At 37.3% G+C, this 19943-nt stretch overlaps 1 protein-coding gene across 1 annotated transcript in view; it reads left to right on the forward strand.

Moving 5' to 3' along the window:
* Positions 1–19943, forward strand: part of DOCK9 (dedicator of cytokinesis 9) — a 359630-nt gene that overhangs the window by 298871 nt on the left and 40816 nt on the right. The window contains exons 37-41 of the mRNA XM_027854137.1: positions 6894–7009; positions 13756–13893; positions 14010–14192; positions 17575–17688; positions 17832–18047. Of these exons, the coding sequence (XP_027709938.1) occupies positions 6894–7009; positions 13756–13893; positions 14010–14192; positions 17575–17688; positions 17832–18047 (767 nt within the window). The remainder of the gene's footprint in view (positions 1–6893; positions 7010–13755; positions 13894–14009; positions 14193–17574; positions 17689–17831; positions 18048–19943) is intronic.

The following is a 19943-nucleotide window of genomic DNA, read 5'->3' on the forward strand; positions in this document are numbered from 1 at the left end:
TAGACTATGTAACTCTAGGCATGTGACTTAACCTCTGAGCCTTAGGGAACTGTCTCAGACTGTTAGTTACAAAGCACAGTGCCGACCTGAAATGAAAGAAAATGTTTCCTATGTCACTGAAATCACAGGTCTGGTCCATCTCCAAAAAATTATTAAACTCTGGGATGCATTTATAAGATGAGGAAAGCGACCTCGAGATTTTACAGCTTAAGAAAAACAGAAGACAAAACTACAAATGGCACACATGACAAACAAAACATTAATTTTTTTTAAATTCAATAGTATTTTATTTTTTCCAATTGTAAAGACGATTTTCAACATTCATTTTTTTGAAAGATTTTGAGTTCCAAATTTTTCTCCCTCCCCCCTTCCCAAGACAGGAGGCAATCTAACAATCACACAAAATATTCATAAACAATCACATGGCACCACACCACAAAAATATAAAACAACTCTTGCAGTTAGAAGCAGATCCAGTGGCCAGTGCTTGAGTAGGGGTAAGGACATATCTGAGCAGCATGAGCTTCCAAAAATCAAGTCCATTTCAGGTGTTCTTAGTTACCTGTCATAGGCAGGGTTTCAACTCTATACTGACTCCAAGAATAGGTACCCCCATCCTCTAATCCTGCCCACAGGGGACCTAAGGAGAAGGTAGAGGTAAACTCACTGTTTCCTCATTAAAGATCACTACCATCAGGCCTTTACTCACTATTTAACACATAATTGGCTTGTTAGGTCATTTTACAGGAGTGATCAGTCTGGTTTTCTCTGACTGAATTGCTCAGAAAATCTCATGAAGGAGAAGGTTAACTTGCCGCAGGGAGGTCAGGCATTCTGTTTCTGGACAGTGGAAGAGCCAGCTGAGAGAGACTTTGTTCAGGCAGAAAGTTATAGGTCTTCTCAGAAGACTGAATGTACCCCTGTACCTCGCTGTCCTTATAACCTGAAATAAGAATAAATTCAGAGGACAAAGGAATGTACAACTATTAAATAATTGATGTTAAAGCTATACAGAAAGGCTCATTTTCAAATTGACTGACATTTCAGGCTTATAAATATGAGTATTTATTTTGTTTCTTAATGTAAATTGATATAAAATTTGGTAGTGTCTTCTTTATAGTGAGAAAAACTCATCCCAAGTCTGATTGTAGACTAGTGCTTTACCTGATGCTTGATATATAACACAGAGGTGGTTTTGTTTAGTCTTAGCCTGAGTGCCTTTTTTTCCCTAGCATCTGCTCATTCAAAAATAACTGTTACTTCTTGCAAGTAATTGTGCCCATCTTTCAAGTTCAGCTGTTCATCTTCCAACTTCTAGTTCTGATATTTTCATGGGGCTGCAACTTTCCCCTAAGTTTTTAATCTCCAAATCAGTTCAGCCAATAACAAGAAGACCATAACATATATGTATGCATACAAACACATGTGTATAGGTATATGTCAAACCTGAAGCACTCTGTCTATGATTATGTGCTGGGAAGGTTTGTAACCATGTTTCTCTAGGAAAACCATACTTGCTTGATAACTAATGCAGTACCTTCTGTTGGACCAACCAAAATGATATAGACAAGGAGAGTTCTTTATTCTATCATGAGAGGCTTGCCAGATATATGTAGAAATCTGGCATGATTTTGGCAGGGGGAAAAATTATTCCTGTTACCCAAGAGACACCCTTACTCTGTGCACCATCTTGGATATGTGCAATCTATCTCTAGAGGCCTGAGGATTAGGAGAGGCCTCTGTAGACTTTAAAGTGGCCACCAGGTAGCAGCAGAGGACTGCAAAAAACTATTAATTTATGCAAAAGTCAGATTAGACTCACTGCATTTGCAGATGACGCCTGCAGATATGCCCCAACGTTTGGGCAAGAAATAATGTGAATTGCAAGTATGTACGTCATAGGTATCATAAGTTAAAGTGGGAAGAGACCTGGGAGGTCACCTAGTCTAATGGTAGTAAGTATACTCCTGTAACCCAATATACTTGAATTCTGTAAATAAGCCTGTAGAGAGGGCCACGAATCCCTTTTGAGATATTTCCAGGACATATAAAAAGTTAATGTGGGTTATATTAACATATTTACAATAATTTGCACCTGTAATTACTAACAATAGCAGGATAGCTAGGTGGTCTAGTCCACCCTGGAGTCAGGAAGACCTGAGTTCCAATCTGGCCTCAGACACTTACTGGCTGTGTGACCCTGGGCAAGTCGCTTAACCCTGTTTGCTTCAGTTTCCTCATCTTTAAAATGGGCTGGAGAAGGAAATGGCAAACCACTCCCATATCATTGTCAAGAAGAACCTAGATGGGGTCACAAAGAGTTGAACATGACTGAAAACAACTGATAATACTACTAATAATAACAGTAAACTAAGAATAATAATCATAGTTAGCATTTATGTAGATAGCAGTTTCAGGTTTGCAAAATACTTTATGTTGTTTCATTTGATCCTCACAACAACCTTGTGAGGTAGATAACTATTATTATACCCATTTTATAGATGAGGGAAACTGAGGAGATTAAGTGACTTGCCCAGGATCACACAGCTAGTAAGTGTCTGAGGTAGGATCTGAACTCAGGTCTTCTTGACTCCAAGTAACACTATCCTTTTCGCCTAGATATCTCTAAAGTTGATAGATCTGTGCCAAATGACATAATTGGAGTCATGAGAGAAAAATATAAAACCTTTTCCATAAGAAAAATCTGCACTGAGTTTAGAGCAAAATGAATGCACATGTTACCTTTACTATACTATATAGAAATATGTCATGTTTCTTTACTATATATAATATTATGTTTGAATTTCATCTAGACCTATAGTCACCATCTCTGTGTATAAATATAATTATTTAGACCTCGAGAACCAAGTGTCTTAATTTTATGTAATACAGGAAAAAAAAAAACATTTTAAGAAGTTAGCTAAGACTGAGATCGATGGAGTTTAAAAATTGATGCCTGAAAAGGTTTAGCAAATTCATGCCAAAATAAAAAATGTTTTGTGCAATTTGAGAATCTATTTCAATTAGGTCTCTTAAAAATACATTTAAAAAGCAAAAATGCTTTTGGAAGATAAGCCTGATGAGTTTTTCTATAAGCTTACTTTTTTTATTCTATAGTGTATCTCATATCCTATGTCATTTGCATGCATAAGTCTCCTAATCAGGAAAATAATCAAGTTTAGGTGTCCTGCAGAGACACCTAATATTCTTATCTCAGAGTACATCTTTGCTTTAGCCTTTCGGAAACCACATTTCTCGTCATTTGACTCAAATTTGTTTCTTCATGTGCAAGTTAGAGAAAAAAAAAGGATAATAATATCTATTTTCAGCTTGAATACATATTCTCGATGACCTTCTTTATCAACCATTTAGGTATAAAGAAAATATTCATAGTGCCCTGGCTTTTAACAGTAAATAGGCAGAAAAGAGGGATTTTACATGACTGTTAAAGTTAAGTGAGAATGTCACAGTGACAGTAGCACCTCAGTTAAGACATGTTCAAGTTTTTTGGAGATTGCTTATGGGACGTTTGTGTTTTGGGGTGCTTCTTTCAGTAAGCGGCTGTATGCTGTTTAAACGATGCTTTTGTAGATCATAAAATTCTAGATTCAGTGATGAAAAGGACTTCAGAAATCATCCAGTCTAACACTGTCATTTTTAAGATGAGAAAATTGAAGCCCAGGTAGGTTAAGTCCTTTGCTATAAAGGCTATGAAGGCGGTGGCAGGGCTGGGATTTATACCCACTTCCTCTGACTCCAAATCTTATGCGTCTCTTGTTTGAAATTCTTTTCGGGGTCTATCACGGGCATTTTGAACTGTTGGAGGAAAAAAAATTTCTCATTTCAGGGAAGGCTATAGGAAGCTTCAAAAGGATCCTAGGGAGTTGTTTTCCCTCCCCAGATGCTCTGATGATCAGGAAAGCCCCTTGGTTATAGACAGTAAGTTATAGAAAAGAAAAATGATGTAGGTACGTTTAGCCATATGTTTATGGAAAGGGAGTCAGGTAGACAGTTGGAGACTCAAAATAAGTTAGAAAAAAACATACACACACACACATACGTGCATATAAGTGTGTGTATATATATATAAAGATATGTATGTATATCCTTTTTCTTCCTTCCCCCTTGCCCTGTGGCTCATAGCAGTAATTTGTTACTGAAGCAACAATACCCAGTTTCCACAGTTTCTTTGTTCCTGTAGAGCAGTATTGGTCATAGACTAAATTCGCTAGTAAAGTAGGTAAGATATGTGTGTGTGCATATTATGTAGTGCACAATACATATATATGTATGCATATTAGTTTGCATGTACATATAGACAAAGGAGACTAGAGACCTTAAAACAGTGGTTTTGGTATGTAAGGTATGTATGCCACCAAAGATTATGCTTAGGCCAGTGGTCAGTATCGTATCTAATTCTCTGTGATCTGCAGGGATTATAAGAGTCAGCAAACAGTCCGTTTGCCAAAATCACGCAGTACCGTCACCCCAGTTCATTTCAGTTTGGAGACCAATATAGTAAGTCCTGCATGTTATAGATAAAGTCTACGATGGAGGGAGTTCTCAAGCTGAAGAAATAACAAGTAATTGAAATATGTGTGTTAATATACATCATGGCTTTATTTTATATAGTATATATTTATAAATATTTTAATAGTTTACCACTAGACCCACAGTACTTACATTCTTCCAGGATTTAAATTGGAATTATAGGTAGAGTCTCAACATTTTGTATGTTTGTGTGGGTAGGTTGGACATGGGAGAAAGCCTTCTTTGTAGTGCATGTATTTGTCTCCTACCTAATGCTCACTAGCAAATGGTGGAAAAATTAAGAGTGTAGGGAGCTAGCATTAATATATTGCCTACTATGTGCCAAGCACTGGGCTAAGCATTTTTTTTCTAATGTCTCAGTTGATCCACATAATGATTTTGCAAAATAGATGCTATTTATTATCCCCATTTCACGAGTGGGGAAGCCAAAGCTGAGAGAGTTTAAGAGAGGCGATTTGCCCAGGTCCAGATTTGAATTCAGGTCACTCAGCTTGTCTGACTTCAGGCTCAGAGCTCTAGCCATTGTACCACCTTTCTGCCAGAGAAAGAATAGTCCTCACCCAAAGTCACTGAAATGAATTACCTGTTACTATCTTATCCAAGTTAAAATTTATTTTGGGGAAATTGTAGCACCTAAGAAAAGGTCCCTTTAGTCTGATACCTGCAGGATATTTTTGGTTGGTCCAAGAACAGGTACTATACATAAGTTACCTGACCATGATATAAAACCACTTTCACATCAATTTGATTTTTTTCTTTTTAACTTTCTGCCCATTACCACACTGTTTTCATAGAATGAAGTGATGGCTTGTCATAAACCAAAGGTAGTGTTATTCAAAACCCTAAAATATATTCATATTCATTTTTGCTGCAAAACACAGGAAAAAGAAAGCCAGAATATAATATTAAACAAGAAAAACTCAAATAAGATTCTGATTCACCAAAAACGAACATCTAGCAAATGTGTTACACCAGTGATGATATTGCTTTACAGAAGCACAAAACCTAAAATTTCGCAATTTAATCACTTTTTAAAAACAAGATGGAATTTAATAAAAACATATTTAGGTCCCTGTATTTTAAAATTCATACTGAAGTTTAAAAAGGAAGTTGTATAATGGGTTCTTTAAATAACAATGTAAAACTGGCTTTCACCTGAATTATTATATTTTATTCATAATTTCTCATTTTATGCTACTTAAACTGATTGATTTTATTCTAATTATATAACTTAGAGGCACTAGGACATAGTGAACTGAATAAGGAATTTGGAGATGCAGGCTCTGTTTCTATCCTGTTACTAACCTTCTGAGAATTCTTTATGCATTCTGTGTCTCACTTTTCTGATCTATAAAATGGGGCCACTTATTCACCTCCCTGGGGTATCATGAAAATTGTCTATTCATTTGTAGTGCTCTTTGAGGTCCTTGGAGAAAGACACTGTTATGTGGAGTTACATAATGTTGATACATGCTCTTTCTTTGCTGTCTAGGTCAGTACAATAACTTCTCATCACTAAACGCCTTTTTGCTCATGTGTGCCATTTCATAATTTCTCAAATTTCCAATTGACTACATTCACATTAATACAAAATTGGTTTCACCATTGTATAAAGAGAAGAGTAAATTATGTATTCCTGTTTGTGCAATTAGGTTAGAAAAACCATATATTCATACCCTAAAAGTTCTTTCCTTTTCTTAAACATTTCTTTCACTGAAAGTAACTTTCATGCTTGTTCTTAAGATGGCTTGCAGCAACTAGGAGACAATGCTGTCAACTCTAGATTATCAGCGGTAACTGGGGATGGCAATAGTCTACATAAATGGCTATCGGTCTCATTTAAGCAATAGCTTCAGCGACCTCCCCCACCAAATATTTTTTAAAATCAGAAAATGTAGCAGCCTTGCACGTAATAGATAACAAATTTGCATTGAATTGAAGTGGCTACGTGGATAAATTTGTGTTCTCCTTCCTGTGGAAACGCTGGTGAATGGGGAGGGTAAACCAATAATCAAACTTCAGGAAATCAGACATTCCAAGAGAAGAACCAGAGAAATGGTCCTGGATAATTTGCCCATAAATAATCCAGAGTTGAGGGGGCAGCGAGGTGGCACAGTGGATAGAGCACCAGCCCTGAAGTCAGGAGGACCTGAGTTCAAATCTGCCCTCAGACCAAACACTTGACACTTACTAGCTGTGTGACCCTGGGCAAGTCACTTAACCCCAATTGCCTTAAAAAAAAAAATCCAGAGTTGACTGTCCTTTCACTGCCCCCTAGAACAAGCCTTTATGTCAAAATTCAAACCCATTATGTAGTAATGCTCATATTATAATTCACACAGGCTACGGCCACTCTGATGCTGATGTCCTTCACCAGTCGTTACTAGAAGCAAACATTGCCACTGAAGTTTGCCTCACTGCTCTGGACACTTTATCGTTGTTCACGTTGGCCTTTAAGGTTTGTTTGATCAAGAATTTCCCGATCAGTTTTCAATGTTTTAAATTCATTCATTGATTTGAACCTTGCTTGAAGATGTTCCGCTCTTCCAACAGCTAGTTTTCTTTGTTAGTTATAAATCATTCTGGGAGGTTGCTAATCCATAAATACCATTAATGAAACCATTTTACAGCTTAATGACTTGAATTCCCTGAAATATAATAAAGCTTAATTTGTTAGTCTGTACAACATGCTTTGAAATGATGGAAGCACGGCCTCTGGAGGTAATTAAAACTTGAGTAGAACAAAACATTTACCAAAGGAAACATTTCTCCACAGTACTGCACCCTAGGGGATGATAAACTCAATGACCTCATCAGGCATTTCTGTCTTCGTATATCTTTGTTCTTTTGAATGAATCCAAATACTGCATGCAGTGAAAGTCTAGATTTAAATTGAGGACAGCGCCTTAAAATAATTTAAATTAACTCGGACAAATGAATGTGTGTTCGTTTTTTATTTGTCTAACCTTCTTAGCCTTTGAGTGAAACGAAAAAAGGTATATTTAAAGGTGGGGAAAGAAACTTCTAAAATGCTTTAAAAATTAATATTTAAGTTCTTCTGGTATCATGAGACCATGGTGTATTATAATTAAGAGAAGAAAAGCAGATTCTTGTTCAAACGTGTTCTTGTGTTCAGGAACCTAACATCCCTTTTTTACTAAGTGGTTGTTTTCTTTTCCAAGTTAAAAAGGGCAGCTAATGATGATAAACAGTGAAGGCTGAAGCCAACAATTCTACTTGAATGAGAATCCAAGAAAAGTTCACTTTGCCTTAATGTGGACTCAAATTACTCTGTTAGTTTACTTGTTTTCGAAAAGTAATGTTCTTGTCACTTGATGATTAAATCTAGATCTCTAATTGATCTCTGATTGAGCTGAGATGACTAATATAAATTAAGTTGATTAAAATATTTGGGGGAGAAGATTGTTTATGTGGTGGCTTGAAGTATTTGTATTAGCTTTGAAAACCTTTATTTTTTAATTACTCATTTGTCCCTTCTTTCCCATCCCCAATAAATTAAGTCATTATTTTAAACGCCATCTCACAGATGAGAAAATGGAGACATAAAGAATAGATGTTCTCCACAACAGTATTTAGCATGGGGCTAAGGAAGAGAGCTATGTTTGGTGTATTGAGTTTCAATCTCTATTTTAATTTGGCTTTTTTTTTTAAGTTAAAAATTCTCGTCAAAATCATCCATTGCCTTCAGCCACACTTTTATGCCACAACTCCTCAGTGTCAGGGTCTCATGATCCTCAGACCTAGACATAGGCAGTGGGAATAGGGAAAGGTTTATAAAGTGGTAACAAAGATATAGCTATAGCTAGTCTGTGACCAGTCATCTGTCACGAGGGCAGCTAGGTAGCACAGTAGATAGAGTGCCATACCTGGAGTCAGGAAGACTCATCTTCCTGAGTTCAAATCTGACCTCAGACACTTACTTGCCATGTGACCCTGAGTAAGTCTCTTAACTCTGCCTCAGTTTCCTCATCTGTAAAAAGAGCTGGAGAAGGAAATGGCCAACCACTCCAATATCTTTGCCAAGAAAACCCCAGATAGGGTCATGAAGAATCAGATACAACTGAAAAACAACTGAGTAACTGATTAGTCATCACTTCCTAGCCCTTTGGTACTCTATATAATTAAGATTACAGGCAACCCAGTGCAAAGGGCTTTCATAGGGACACACATACAAAACTTGGGAACACAAATCCAGACCCAGAGGGAGGACCACCCAAGAACATAACTCCCAGAACTTCATAGGTCAGCTACAATGACCTCTAACCTGGATCTCTTGCTTTACCTCTTTTCAGCATCTGTCCCTTTACCAAGAGGCCAGTCCAAAAACAAACAAACAAACAGAGAGCCCAACAACTTATAGATCCCCCTACTCTTGTTACTTTTTATACATTGCCTATTGGTGTATAAAGGGCCTGTTGGCCTGGTTAGGCAACAGCTGCTGGCTCCCTGCCCTACAGATCAGCTACCCTGCATTCCTAATTATCATCTTCCCTGTCACCCATTCATACCTTTAAAACAAGCACAAACACACACACACACATGCACGGTTTCCAAAGCTGTTGAGTAAGTATGCTGATCTAAAAGGAAAAGAAAAAGAGGAAGGTGAATGGTGTAAAGTGAAGACAGCACCTAACAATAAGAGGTGAGGTCTGGGGAACACCCACCAGAAATACAGAGAATCATTTCTCAGACTTCCTCACAATTTGCCTGCAGCTATTTGGAGATATTAAATTCTAGTCTGAGAATTAATCCCTTCAACTGTGTTAAGATAGGGATAAATTATGAAGTTATAACCACAGCCTTTACAGAATTATGTATGTTTTATGTTAAAAGGACGATGTTAATGGAATTTAAGCTTTTGAATTATGGTTAGGACTTAGGATATATGAGCTGGGAATTCAGATTTCTTACCACCAGATTGGTGTCCCAAAATTCTTAGCACAGCTTTAAGGTTTAAAAGCTTAAAGCTTTCCTAGCTTAAAACCCTCAGTTAAGATTTTTGGGATACCCTGTATAGTGACAAAGGACATTGATATGGTGTTTTAAGGTATAAAAAGTGCTATACTTACATTATCTTACTTGAGTCTCACAAGAACCCCATGAACTTGGTCACCGTAGGTCCCATTCCCCTCATTTTACCAATTTGGAAATCAAGGCTCAGATGTGTTAAGTAACTTAGCCATGGTCATGCAGCTAGTAGGTATTAGAGACATTATTGGAACTCAGGTCTTCTTGGCCCAAGTCCAGCACTCTGTACTGCACTGTTTTACTGACCAGGAAAAAAGCAGGGCTAGGTGATCTTAAAACAAAGCTTGATCATGATCTGCTACTGTTAATAGCCTACCTGTTGCACTGAGGTCCTAGCTTCCTCATCACATTACAAAAAAAAATGCTAAAGGCTGTGGCTAGGGATCTAAGATTTGGAGGCAGGATTGAATGCAGAAGCAGGTTTAGGACTGTGGGCGTATCTTTGTCAGGTCTTCTTGGTCTATTAAAAGGTTCAACCTCTGGCACTGTGGCACTGCACTTATTCAGAATTGGAAGATCTGTGAGATTTTCTATGGCCTGGGCATAGGGAGATTTTTCCTAACAGTCATTAGTGACCAGGTCTTGATTTTCTTGCTAATAGAACATAACAACAATAGGGATCTTCACTAGGAGGCCCTCAAAGGACACACAGGTCAAGGTCAGTCGGGGAAGGATAGTTATAAACCATGAATGTGGCTTAAATGATCCTCCAGAGAAATAAAGAGCAGTCCTGTCATAAATGACCCTTTCCAAGTTGAACACTTTTGATACATTACCTGTAGCAAGTTAGAAAATGAGTAAATTTTAAAAAACAAAAACAAAGAAAATGTTCAGAATTATCAGATGAGAGTCCTGTTCGAGCTCTAGTAGAGAGTATCTTCAACAGTATTTGAGTTAGATGAGTGTTCTTTCAGTAACACCTGCCAGAGATGTGCCAATAAATGTTTAACAATCAGTCTTCTACAAATAAAAAAAGGTGGGGAGGGAGTCACACAGGATTCACTTTTCAGTTTGATCTGCATTATTACCATTTTCTCTATATTTTCTTAAGTCTGTACAATTAACAAAATAACAAATCAAGCCCTGACTTGTAGCATTTATTGATTTCCCAAGTATAAAATACTCACTTTGAATCACCTTGAGAGCCAGGACTCCCCTCGCCTGTAATTACCAACCTCTCTAGGACTATGTTTTGATTTCCTAGAAGGAAAGTGCTTTTTAAATCTCTTAGTTAGCAGAATTACCACTTTTCAGCTGCTCAGATTTCTCATGCAACCCTAGAATAATTCTTTCTTATAGATATATATGTATGTTTACATATGGTATCTTATCTATCTATATACATAGATTATTTTATATGAGATTTAGATAGGTAGATAGATACATAAAATGCTGTATAAAATTGTAAAGAGAGGCAGGTAGTTGGTGAACAGGGTACAAGGCTGACTTCAAAATCAGGACGATCCCCCTTCTTTCAAGTGAGGCACCTCTGAGGCCTACTGTCAGTGTGTTAAGTTAAGTCACTTAACCTCTTAATGCTCTAGAATCTAGACTCTAAATAAACCTCTTAAGTCTAACCATAAATTGAAAAGAGAGTGCCGGCCTGCATTGGTAAAAGGAGGTTCCTTCATCTAGAATTTCCTTCTACTTAATCACCCAGGTCCAGTTTCTCCCCCTACAAAATTTTCAAGTATGTTGAGCTGTCCCAGTGTGAACCTGCTTTTTAACATAGTACTGCACTGCCTTTGCTCCTAAAATAATTTTAATAATAATCTGCTTCTAGTGAAACTTCTTTTTATTTCTGTTAAAACAGCTTTATGGGGTGATAAATTAACACAATATGTGGACTGCATTGTAAAAACTTAGATATAATTGCAGAGAGCAATAAGAATTAAAAGGGTGCTCACGTAACTAATTGAAAGGTGAGTTGCTAGGAAGTTGGTTTAAAAAAAAAACCCATTGAACTGGTAGATTTTTTTTTAACTTAGTTGACTCTGTTAGCCCAGTTAAGTGAGGTCAGTTCACTGTTTCTGTGATTGAAAGGTGCTTTTTTGTTGTTGTCGAGTCTTGTCTGACCCTTCATGACCCCATTTGGGGTTTTCTTGGCAAAGATACGGGAGTGGTCGACCATTTCCTTCTCCAGCTCATTTTACAGATGAAAAAACTAAGGTAAATAGAGTGAAGTGGCTTGCCCATGGTCACACAGCTAGTAAGTGTCTGATGCCAGATTTGAACTCAGGAAGATGAGTCTTCCTGGCTCCAGGTTTGGCACTATATCCACTGTGCCATCTAGGCTGCTCAGAAGGATGCTTTTCTAAAAATGAGTTTTAGAAGAGTGAATTCTCAAAACAAAACAACCTGAATAAACATGTATGACAATTGCTTAGGTAATAACATATCTTCTTAAATAGGACTGTTCTAGCATCTCATTTTCGTGCCTGAAAAGCCTGTGTCCCTAAAGAGGCCTATTTATTAATATGAACCTTTAAACAGTCTGATATTAATCAATTGAAAAAATTATGAAGCTTAGCACTTATTAAAACATAGCATATCTGAAGGTATATTCTTGCCTTCAGGGAACTGATTCAGTTTTATAAAAGGCCCCTTATTATTCATTTGTTTGATTACTGATTCTCTGACTTCATCCTTGAACAAATTCAGTTCAGTTGTTTCAGTCATGTCTGACTCTTCTTGACCCCATATGGGATTTTCTTGGCAAAGATACTGGAGTAGTTTTGCCATTTCCTTCTCCAAGTAGTTTTAACTTAGTTTCCTCCGTAAAATGGAGTTGGACTAGAATTTCTCTAAGGTTCCTTTGAACTCTCAGTTCTGTGATCCTATGACTTTTTTTGCTTCATTGAGTTTTATGTACTCAGTCACTATGAATTGAGCAGATAAATACTAATTCTGAATTTCTCTAACTGTAGCTTCATCCGGTTTACTTTGCAACAAAGCTAGTTTCAATAGTTTACTGTCTTCTGTGTCTATCTGTTGCCTGGCTAGTCCAAACCGTAAGATGAATTTGGAATGCCTTCCTTTGGAAGACTTTTGTTAGAATTTTATTTTGGATTATGGGGTCTGTCTGTAGACAGTTCAGTTCTAATGGTCAATAGTTGCTTCTGCAAACATGCATATAAAATAGTATACATTTTGTCCCTACTTGAAAATGCCGGACCATTTCATACTCATTTTTAGGTGAGAAAGTCCATGTGTATAAGCTTCTTGCTGTTCTGCATTTTTAGGCAACTAATGTCAATTATTTGACTAGCCAGACTTAGAAAATACTGAATTAATGAAATCATTTGTTTGGGGGAAATCTTGAAAGTTAATTGGAACTACCCAAACTACCATTCAGTCTTTCTATCATGACTTGCTTTCTAGTTTTTTTCTTTAAGAAAAGAATAGGGGCAGCTCTGTGGCGCAGTGGATAGAGCACTAGCTCTGAAGTCAGGAGGACCTGAGTTCAAATGTGGCCTCAGACCAAACACTTCACACTTACTAGCTGTGTGACCCTGGGCAAGTCACTTAACCCCAATTGCCTTAAAAAAAAAAAAAAGAATAAAAGTTAATAAAAAAAATAATTTGTACCACTTAGAACATTAAAATAACTCAGAAGCCACACACAGTTCCTCTTCTCTGTCGGTATGTTTGTTTCCTAGATTACATTTCAATCTTTTTACTTAGTCTTTAATTAGAGAACATTAGTTGTGGGACTTCCCTCTGAAACTCCAACTACTAATTGTTAACGACAAAGAGCCGTGTTGCCGTTATCACCTCTGTAACAGCTGCTCTCATTCACAAAAGATAATTCAGGAATCTGCCTTAAAGTATAATAATCTTAAGGTATAATAATAATAATAATAATAATAATAATAAAGTATAATAAGTAATATAAATATATAATAAAGTAAAATGAATATTATCAAAAATGAATAATATAGATTAATACTAATGAAGTGTAATATTAAAGTATAAGTAATATTATAAACAAATAATATAAATAAATGATAAAAAATATAAGTTTTGATTTCTACACAGTTGATTGCGAAATGTGGCTATTGTGTAAAGTGAGACCCACCCCTACTTGGAAATACTGTCAAAATTCTCAGGGGTTCCTGGGCTGTTTTAGTAACTGTTATGACTATCTGTTTTAAGAACCAACTGCTGGCTGATCATGGACATAATCCACTGATGAAAAAGGTTTTTGATGTTTACCTGTGTTTTCTTCAAAAACACCAATCTGAGACAGCTTTGAAAAATGTCTTCACTGCCTTAAGGTCATTAATTTACAAGGTGAGCCATTTAATGGAGATAAGTTGTTATTTATGCATTCCATTTTCTGCATCTGAGATTCAAGGGCAATTTATTGGGCATTAATTTTTACAGCATTGGCTCCCCTTTCCCCACAGTTTCCCTCTACGTTTTATGAAGGAAGGGCAGACATGTGTGCTGCGTTGTGCTATGAGATCCTTAAGTACTGTAATTCCAAGTTGAGCTCCATTCGTACTGATGCTTCCCAGCTGCTGTATTTCCTAATGAGGAATAATTTTGACTACACAGGAAAAAAGTCCTTTGTGAGGACACATCTGCAAGTGAGTGTGATGTATTGTTTTCATTTCTTAAATTTTAGCTGGATAATTTGAGTGTCCTATTTATTGATCTGTCTCCTCTTTCAAATGATAATATTCTGGCTCCAAAGATGTATTATTGTAATGGCAAAATGCCATTTTGGCTAAATCTCATTTGTTGTTTTCCCAAATTCTGCGCGAATTAGCATGAAATTATTATTGTAATTTAACTGTTGAGACAATGTAGTAAAATGGACTGAAATGCTTAGCTCAAGTCTTGGGAATTCCATTTAATATTTAAAAAAAAGATCTTAGATATAAAAAAAGGAAGGAAGGAGATAGGTATTTATTAAGTACCTACTATGTGCCAGCACTTTAAAAATAGTATCTCATTTGACCCTCACAACAGCCGTGGAAGGCAAATGCTGTTGTTGTCTTCATTTTACAGTTGAGGAAACTGAGGCAGAGAGTGGTGAAGTGACTTGTCCAAGGTCATACATCTAGTAAATGTTTAAGGTAGGATTTGATCTCAGCTCTTCCTGACTCCAGGCCCAGCACTCAATCCACTCTGCCTGTCTGCCTGGGAGCTCCATCTCTAACCCCTTCATTTTAAAGATGCAAGACTGAGACCAAGAGAGAATAAGTAATTTTCTCAAGGTCAAATAGGTAGAGCCCAGATTTGAACCTAGGTGCTCTGTTTCTAAATCAAGGGCACTATATTATGATGCCATCTTCCGTGAAGAGCTTCTCTAGTAAGCACACTGATTATGAAGGAAAAGAGATCTCAAATTATCATCCTTTTCTCCCTTGTCCCCTACTTTTATTTTTCTGGCTTTTGGCTATCCAAAATACTACCATTGTTTTTGGATTTGTTAATTCTAAATTTCTTTTTGCTGATCATTCAAGATACTATGTTTATTGTCCTTTCTCCTTTCCATATATAAATGATAGAAATCCTTCTAATTTTTCCATTTCTATTCATTTGTTAATTTCCACCCATATTTATGGAGCTCTTTCCGAGGCATGGTACTATGTTGTGAAGGAGGGTTGTTGTTTGTCCTTCTTCTTGAAGAAGACCTTGACATTAGGGAGGTGATGCCATAACTTGCAAGTGAATTGGATTTAAGTGAGGGAGGGCTGTGCAAAGTCACCTGACTCTCTTTCTTTTCCAGAGTCATCTGAGTCCAATGGCAAGATATAGATCAGAAGGACTAGAGATGGCCCTGATGTAATGGGAGACCTTGACCTTTTTAAGCTAAGGTCTTTCCCTGGTCTCAGTTTGCCTGAGGCAAAGCCCATTCAGTGATTAAGGCTAGGTAAGAAATGAGGCTGAGAAAGTCCTCTTTTACCTAGTCAGAACAAAACCAAACAAAACAAAACATTAGTCTGGGAGGGGAAGACCCTTAGGGTTTCTGGCCAAAATAGAAACAATTGTATTTACATTCACTCTGAGCCACTGGGGCCCAAACAATGACCACGCCCAACTGGAGCTTGGGCTGAGAACTATGGTTAGCCAATCAATGAGAGCTAGGGTGATTTGGGCTTAAGGCATGTTAAGAAAAAAACTTAGTCCATAAACCCCAAGGTATCTTATGAGGTTTCAGTGATCAGAAGATCAAAATTTATATTCCTTTGGAGAGAACACCTACAGTAGATGAGGGTATGATACCCTGTGTGGACAGAGGGAGAGAAGGAAAGAACTGTGTAGCCCAATTGGAACTGGCCAGTTGGGTCGCCAGTGGGGCAGCTCATGCTACTGCCTGAGTGTTGTTTATCCTTCTTTCTTGAAGAGAACCGTGACATCAGGAAGGTGATACTTGCAAATGAACTAGATTTAAGAGAGGGAGTGCAATATAAAGTCACCAGCCTCACTTTTTCCTTTGGAGCCACGTGGGTCCAGTGATAAGGTATAGATCAGGACAACTGCAGATGGCCCTGGATGAAGTGGGAGACTTGATAAAAGACTGCCTCGAGGAACTTGCAAAAAAAAAGGGAGTGGAGTGTCTTTACCTCCACTTCACCTCACCCCACTTCTCCCCTGCTCCCCCCCCCCCAAAAAAACACTAAACTTTGGAAGGCAATTGGTAAATGTACAAATAACGTTTGGTGGAGGTACTGTTGACTAAGTAAGAACATTGACCTTGGAGTCAGAAGACCACATCATAATTCAGTCACTTTCTGAACATGGGTAAGTAATTTAATAGGTTGTAGGATGTTTGTAGGACTTTAGGGTTTACCATACACACATAGTCTCCTTTGACCCTCACAATACCTCTGTCAGGTAGAGTACCAGGGGTAATGTCCTCAATTTACCGATGAGGAAATCAAGGTCAGAGATTTTCAGCAGCATGGTACATTTTTTTTTTTTTAGGCAGTTGGGGTTAAGTGACTTGCCCAGGGTCACACAGCTCAGTAAGTGTCAAGTGTTTGGTCTGAGGTCAAATTTGAACTCGGGTCCTCCTGACTTCAGAGCTAGTGCTCTATCCACTGCGCCACCTAGCTGTCCCAGTATGGTACATTTTTAAGAGATGTAAGTCCAATCCAAGTCTCTCCCAACTCCCAAGTTCAGCATTCTTTCCACATTATCATGATCTTATAAACTACCTAATCTTCCTGAAGCTCAATGTTATCTGTACTCCCAATTTGCCTCGATTTCCCCAGCTCTAAAAAAGGGATCATAATAGCACCTATAATAGCAGTTTTGTTGTGAGGATCAAAAGAGATAATATTTATAATGTGCTTAGCATAGTGCCTGGCACATAGTAGGTACTTACAAATACTTATTCCATTTCCCTTCCTCAGTGTAAAATAGGATTCATAATAATATCCCTACTTTCTTGCCTCGTTCCATGCTTTACATTTGTGTCACTAGCATCTGGAACAGTGCACTTAACAAACACTGTTGATTGATTGATTTACTGTATTAGGAAGAAAACCCTTTGTAAACCTTAAGGCCTTAGAAAAATGTGAATTCATACGTAAACTTTATCACATTGCTTGCCTTCTCAAAGTGGGGGGAGAGTGGAAGAGAATTTGGAACTCAAAATTGTAAAAAAACAAAAGTTAAAAATTATTTTTACATGTAATTGAAAAAAATAAGAAGTCACTAAAAAAAAGAGAATGTGAATTTTTATGAGTTATTACCAGTTAAGATATCTAATTCTTGTCATTAGATGTTCTGCTAACTCAAGTTCCATTATACAAGTCCTCCAGTGAATTTGAAGTTACCCTTCAGAAGAAATCTAAAGGAATAAAAATGTTTTGTTAACATATTTTTAGCTACATTCAAAGAACCATTGGTTAAAATAGTTAATGCTATCTCTATAAACATCATAACTGAAACTGCAGTCTCATGGAGTAGATATTTGAATGCGAATTGATTAGATCCCATTGGTATTTCTTTAAGGTTATCATTTCTGTAAGCCAACTGATAGCAGATGTTGTCGGAATTGGAGGAACCAGGTTCCAGCAGTCCCTTTCCATCATCAATAACTGTGCCAACAGTGACAGGCTTATTAAGGTGGGTAGCCAAGTTCCTCCTTGCCCTTGGCTTTGTAGAGGAGTGAATAGAAACCCTCAGTTTGTGACCAGTACTCCAGGATGTGTTTGTACCAAGAACTGAATCCATGAAGACTTATGTGTGTCCATCTTCTCTCATTTTAGCACACTAGCTTCTCATCTGATGTAAAGGATTTGACCAAACGGATTCGCACAGTCTTAATGGCCACAGCTCAAATGAAGGAGCATGAAAATGATCCTGAGATGCTAGTGGACCTCCAATACAGTTTGGCCAAGTCCTATGCAAGCACTCCGGAACTCAGAAAGACATGGCTGGACAGCATGGCAAGAATCCATGTCAAAAATGGGGATCTCTCTGAGGTAGCCTTAAAAACCTTTGGTTGTGTGATTTAGGTAATATAATAAGGTGTTATTCATCAGTTAAGATTTTGTGCATAAACATACAGTGAAGACTATAGAGCAGTGACTATCTTACATTTTAATGTGGTTCCCCACTTGGGAGAGTTACAAGCCAGGCCCTTGTTTGACACCTCTGCTGTAGAGGATAGAAAGAAATATCAGTCCCTGCTTCAAGAGAGTTTCTGGTCTAACTGGGGAGATAAGATACACACAGAAAGAGTTAACATTATGAGTCTTACCTAAGAAGTGCTGTGTATAACCTTTATCAAGTTGCTTACCTTAATCAAGGAGAGGAGGGAGAGCGGGAGAGAATTTAGAACTCAAAATTATGAAAAGAAATGTAGCTTAAAAATTGATTTTACATGAAAAGAATAAAATATTAAAATTAAAAATTTTAAAAATGCTGCTGAGTTCAGACAAAAGAGGGTGAGATCACTGTGGATTGTAATGGCCAGGAAAAGGTGGAGTTGGACCTCGAAGGATGGATAGTATTTGAATCTAGAAGGGAAACATTTCAGTTAGGGGAGGTAACGGAGAGCAAAGACATAGAGAAGGGAATTTAGATGGCGTTCGGCAGATAGGCAGTGTACTAGAGGGTATCAGTTGATGAAGTAATAAAAGGTAAGGTTGGAAAAGTAGGTTGGGATCAGATTTTGAAAGCCTTGAATGTCAGGATAGTCTATAATTTATCCCATAACCTTTGGGGAACTACTGAAGGCTTTTCATGGGAGAATGATATGATCAAAATAATGTTTTAGGATGATTATTCAGCCATCATTATACAGGATGAATTGCAAGAGGAAGATACTGATTGAAGTCAGAGAGATCAGATAGAAGACTTAGTCACTTAAAAAAATACTTGACTAGTATTAATGAATTTTTAAACATTAAAATTATTGCCTGCTCCCAGCCTGATTTGTTTTAGGCTCTGGGTTTTGGGAGCTGGGGCAATAAGCTTGACTCAAAGACTTTTCCTGCTTCTTCTTAGATGAGGACTCGCTCTAGGAAGTTATTCTTTATGCATTAGGTGTTGGGAAGAGATGCTGTGGGAAGATTTCTCCTTCTCCCTACCCTTATACATCCCATCAGTAAAATCATTTTTACAGCCTACAATAATTGGAAAATTATGTTCACTTTGATGTCCACTATGTATAACTTAAAGTAGTTTAGTTGTTGCCGCTAGGGTTACTTTTAAAATGCACCATCTATATTTTTTCCAAATAAAATTCAATAAATATGGAAGGCAGTGTACAAAAAAATCACAAAAATTTATGTGTTTTGATCAATTCCTATTGAGTCATCAGTCTAAGTATTAAAAGCTCATTATATTTCACTGACATTTAGAACCTAGGTCAATTCTCTTGTCACTATATTTCAGGTGAAAGGAAATCATGTGGTCTGGGGTTTGAGGATATGATAAATGGTTATTTCAAAAGAATAAACCCCCTGGATGCCAAAAGGAACTAATTATTCTTGCATTTCATTCTCTACTATCAGGACTAACTTGTTATAACCTGAACTAAGGGGATCATAGGATTATAGATTTTAGAGCTGGAAGAGACCTGAGAAACCATTGAGTCTAATCTTTTCCTTTTACGGATGAGGAAACTGAGGCAGACAGGGAGGTTAAGTGACTTACCTAGGGTCACGTAGCTAGTAAGTGTCTGAGGCACAATTTGAACACAGGTCTTCCTGACTTTAAGGCCAGTTCTCTGTGTACTATGCTGTGCTGAGATTTGCAACACTGAGTAACTTTAGTCTATTAAAACCAGTGTTCTTCTGAATCCTCTTCAATCGATCATTAAACATGTATTAAGCACCTACTATGTCCGGGCACTGTGCCAAGTGCTGGGGATA

This window comes from Vombatus ursinus, unplaced genomic scaffold (assembly GCF_900497805.2).
Source record: "Vombatus ursinus unplaced genomic scaffold, bare-nosed wombat genome assembly UNPS02010304.1, whole genome shotgun sequence".
Lineage (NCBI taxonomy): Eukaryota > Metazoa > Chordata > Mammalia > Diprotodontia > Vombatidae > Vombatus > Vombatus ursinus.